General features: G+C 40.8%; 1 protein-coding gene across 1 annotated transcript in view; it reads left to right on the top strand.

Annotated features, from left to right (window-relative positions):
• Positions 1-453: 453 nt before the first annotated feature.
• SLC9A3 (solute carrier family 9, subfamily A (NHE3, cation proton antiporter 3), member 3) overlaps positions 454-4,196 on the top strand; it is a 51,433-nt gene continuing 47,690 nt past the window's right edge. The window contains exon 1 of the mRNA XM_010008355.1: positions 454-649. Within this exon, the coding sequence (XP_010006657.1) occupies positions 454-649 (196 nt within the window). The remainder of the gene's footprint in view (positions 650-4,196) is intronic.

Raw genomic sequence — 4,196 nt, 5'->3', positions numbered from 1 at the left:
CGGGGCCAGAAGCTCAAGGCCACTTCTTTGCAGCCTCCATGGCCACAAAGCCGAGCTGGGACGGTAAGCACAGCCCACAACCTGTCGTCACCCCCCTCTGCGGTGCGGAGCTGCAGCGCCCATTCCGAAGGTTCAGGGCATCGTTACCTCCCGCGCTGCAGCCTCCTCGGGAGCAGCGGGAAAGCTCCGCCTCCAGCCGCTGAGGAACTGCCGGATAAAGGCAGGTGCGGAAAATAGCAGGACCCCAGCTCGGAGCATCTGCCTGTGCAGAGAGCCCCTGGCCCCTCGGTGACGAGCCCGTTCCCAGTGGCAGAGCCAGCGGTGCAGGCGGTGGCGGGGCAGGACCTGCAGTCCCCGGTCGCGTCTCTGCGAAGGGACAAGGACCTCAAGGACCTCCGAAGAGACGGGATTTCTCCGGGAAGGGGAAGCAGGATTTTGTTGTGTGGCTTGGAGATGAGGCAGGTGTCTGGATTGGGGTTCCTCCTGGGGATTGTGTGTCTCCCAGCGGCGCTGGGACAGAGGAGCTCGGAGAGCCCTGTAAATGACAGCCAGCCTCAAAGCTTTGCCATCGTCTCTTTCAAATGGGATCACGTCAAGGACCCCTATGTCATTACACTCTGGATACTTGTGGCCAGCTTGGCCAAAATCGGTGAGTCCAGAGTTATATATATATATATATATATATGCATATATATACATACACACATATAGATAAAAAAATACGTCCTCTCCCTTCTCCCTTCCCCTACCCAACAGAAATTAAGAAAGCTTTTGAATTCACTGACCTGTTTTCAGGGGGTTGCTGTACTCTGTCCTGATTTCATAATATTGCCCTACACAATGCTTAGCAGAGTGATTTTCACCTTACCCAGTGGGTTGCCTAGTTCATTTTCAGCACCTAGTACTACAGCTTCTGCATCTGACTCTTTGCAGACCCTTGCAAGTTCCTTGAAGCCTTGCATTCCTGTTGCTCCCAGCTAAAACTCCTTATAGGAGTGAAACAGAAATCTGACCTTATTACTTATACAATACCTATTCCAGTTGGCTATGCACCATTCTCCTGTTGATGATGGTAGCTATATTAGCTAGCACCATCAAAAAATGATCACTGTGAACTTGGCATTCTACCCTTCGACGTGCATTGCTGAATTAGTGAAGGAGCATAACTTAGAGGAAGTTAATATGTATTATCAGACCATTTGACCCAGCTGAAAAAGTATAAGACATGGAGCACTGATTGGAATCACTGAAAAGTAAGGACCTAGTCTAACTTAAGTGTAGTTTTAGTGAATTTATATAAATGCTCTAACCTTTCTGTTATGAACTTTGTTACTTTTTTTTTTATTTAAAAATCTTACATTGATAATGCTGTTTGCTGATCTTGAAGAGTCACTGTCACAGTTTAATTGGAATATATTTTATTTGCTTGATGCTATTGTTTTCAGCCCTCTTACTTTTTATTGTTGGGTTATATGAGATATCCTATACTACTCTGGACACTGTATCTGAGGAAACAATGGGCAACTGCTGTATTCCACTGACAGCCTATGAATGTTCCTGCTTTCCCCACCAGTCACAAATAAAAGAAAATAGAAAAGCAGAAGTGTACACTCACTGTTCAACACATTAATGAGGAAAGCATGAAAGCGTTCATATCATTCGATAAGAAAGGGAACTGAAAAAAACCAGCTTGTCAGCCTTTTAATTGGCTTGGTGTGTCAAGAGCTCTGGAAAGTAACCAGAAATCTATCTGAAGATTTTGAATGGCAAAAGTGTTGTGCTGTTTCAAAGAAGTTTTATGCATTCAAAAAGCATACATAAAAGAACTGAGGAAGAGAATATAGAACATCTGCCCTTGTGTTTGTCACTTTACTACCTGAAGAAGGGCAAAGGTAGTGGAGTTAAAATTCTGGGTTTGATACAGGTTTTTCAGCAGGGGGGGAGCTGTTCTTATACACCGAAGTTCACTCTTCCATGGCTACAGAGGCTGGGAGAGATCTTTTACTGGCACATGATAGGCAAATGGGTCAGCAAAGGGTGTTATGGGAATGGCAATTGGCAGCTAGCAATGAAACGTGTATGAAAATACTTTGCCTTCTCCTCTATTATAATAATCTTAAGGATTTGTGGTTTTCGTTTTGTTTTGTTTGGTAGGGGTTTTGCTTTGTTTGTTTTTAGGTGTGGGGTTTTTTGGTTTGTTTTAAAGTTGCTGTTTGGAATGTCATGTATCTTGGAGAAATGTGAATATAATAGGAGATTCTTGTTGATCTTCTCGGACTTGATTTTCATGTTGAGTATATTCAGAATGTAAATTGAGGTTCACAAGGTGTTCTGCAATGAAAGTATAGTTTGTGAATTCTCCTAAGCATCCCAAATACATGAAGACATGCATAGTGTTCTAGGCTTTGTGAAAAGAAAGGTACAATTTTTTTATTTTTTTTTTCTTCATGAGAAGTATACTTTTATCTCTTGGACAAGTCTGAGTATCACTACAAAGGAAAATGTGAAAGAAGTGGCCCTATATGGTGGGCTTTCATGCACCATAGGAAATAAATTACATTGTCTGTGTCTACTATGAAATTTCTGAGCCATCTCAGTGTACAGTTTTACATACTGTAATAGATTTGATTTGACCCTCTTCATTTGACATGTTCCAGCTCTTCATTCTAAGGTACACAGTGTTCCACTTTGGCTAATGATCTTTATTTCCTCTTTTGATAGGCTTTCTTATCACTATAAATGAGTATTCTTACAGGATAAGCCATGGGATAAGGACAATAAACTACTTACATGTGTAAAACTAAGCCAGAAAAACATCTTATCTACATGAAGAAGGTACAAGAGGTACAGCTGAGAACCCTCCAAGTGGACTTGAAGTGTCCACTTCCTGGTACCTCAGTTCTCCAGATAAAACAAGCAATACCAAAAAAACCCAAACAAACAACACCAAAAAAACCCAACAAAAAAACCAAACCAAACCAAACCGAAAAAAAAACACCACCACCACACCAAACCCCCCCCCCCAACCAAATACATACGTGTCTGTATATATATACACACACATATATAGTTATAGGCTAGGGCATTTCCTACAGTAACTGTGTTGATAAAGCATGTAATATTTTTAATCAATGTACTTGCATACTATAGTTCTGATTTAAGATTAAATGCACATGCATTTATGTTTTCCAAGTTTGCTTCTTCATGTTTTCTCCTCCTTCTTTATATATCTTTAATAGGTCACATCTTGAAAATAACCTTTTAATAAACAGACATGTGGAAGATAAAAACAGTGGCAGGAAAGTCTGCCAGAAGGAGTGAGATCAGAAAACAACTTTGGAAACAAGTAGAAGGAGAGTAAAAATCAGTTCAGGAGCTAAAAATGGGCAAGAGAAGAAACTGTTTAAACTCTGAATATTGCATACAAATTTGCCTGAGGAGAGTCTATTGTAAAACAAACAAACAAACAAAAACACTTTACCTGCAGGATAATCCTAGGAGACAGAGATTGTATTTATATTTTCAGTGGAGGTTATGTTGAGGAACTTGTAAAATTCCTACTTGTGCATTAAATCCTTTTGTGTACTACAACATTTTTCAGAGGTAGTTAGTTGCTTGTCTGAAAATTAAAAAAACCTTACAGTCTTTCTGTCTCTTTAGCCCCCTGAACTTGCAGATAAGCAACTGTAAGAGGGTGAGTGACTATGAACAGGAATGAGGAAGGGTACATAGCCTTTCTTTTCATTATCTGCAAGTAAAACCTCTTGCCAACTGTTCTGTTGATATAGTTTATGCTGAGTCTAAGAATGTCACAAATGTAGTTGCACACAAATTCTAAAGGCTTTTACATTAGAAATTTGAAAGTGGTAGTGAAATTTGAATCCAGGACAGCTGGCAAATCTGTCTTCAGGAGTGCCACAATGCTTTGGAGGAAGGGAAAGAAGTGATTCCATAACAACTAACAAACAACTAGAGGGCTGGTCTAGCTCTTGGCTCTCGAGACTTTAGGCAGACACAAGCTGTAAAGCACACTATCTCTAAGCTTATAGAAGTATCGATTCCTAAAAATGCCCTAGTTTCTGCATGCCCAAGGCCTCTTCATGTTGCTTCAAACTACTCTGAGAAAGAAGCTCTACTAGGTATTTTGTTAACACAATTGCTGTGGAGAATTTTAAGCATGTTAGGGATGGGCTAGG

This window comes from Chaetura pelagica, unplaced genomic scaffold, assembly GCF_000747805.2.
Source record: "Chaetura pelagica isolate M959 unplaced genomic scaffold, ChaPel_1.0 scaffold71, whole genome shotgun sequence".
Taxonomy (NCBI): domain Eukaryota; kingdom Metazoa; phylum Chordata; class Aves; order Apodiformes; family Apodidae; genus Chaetura; species Chaetura pelagica.
This window is presented reverse-complemented; position numbering and strand designations above follow the sequence as displayed.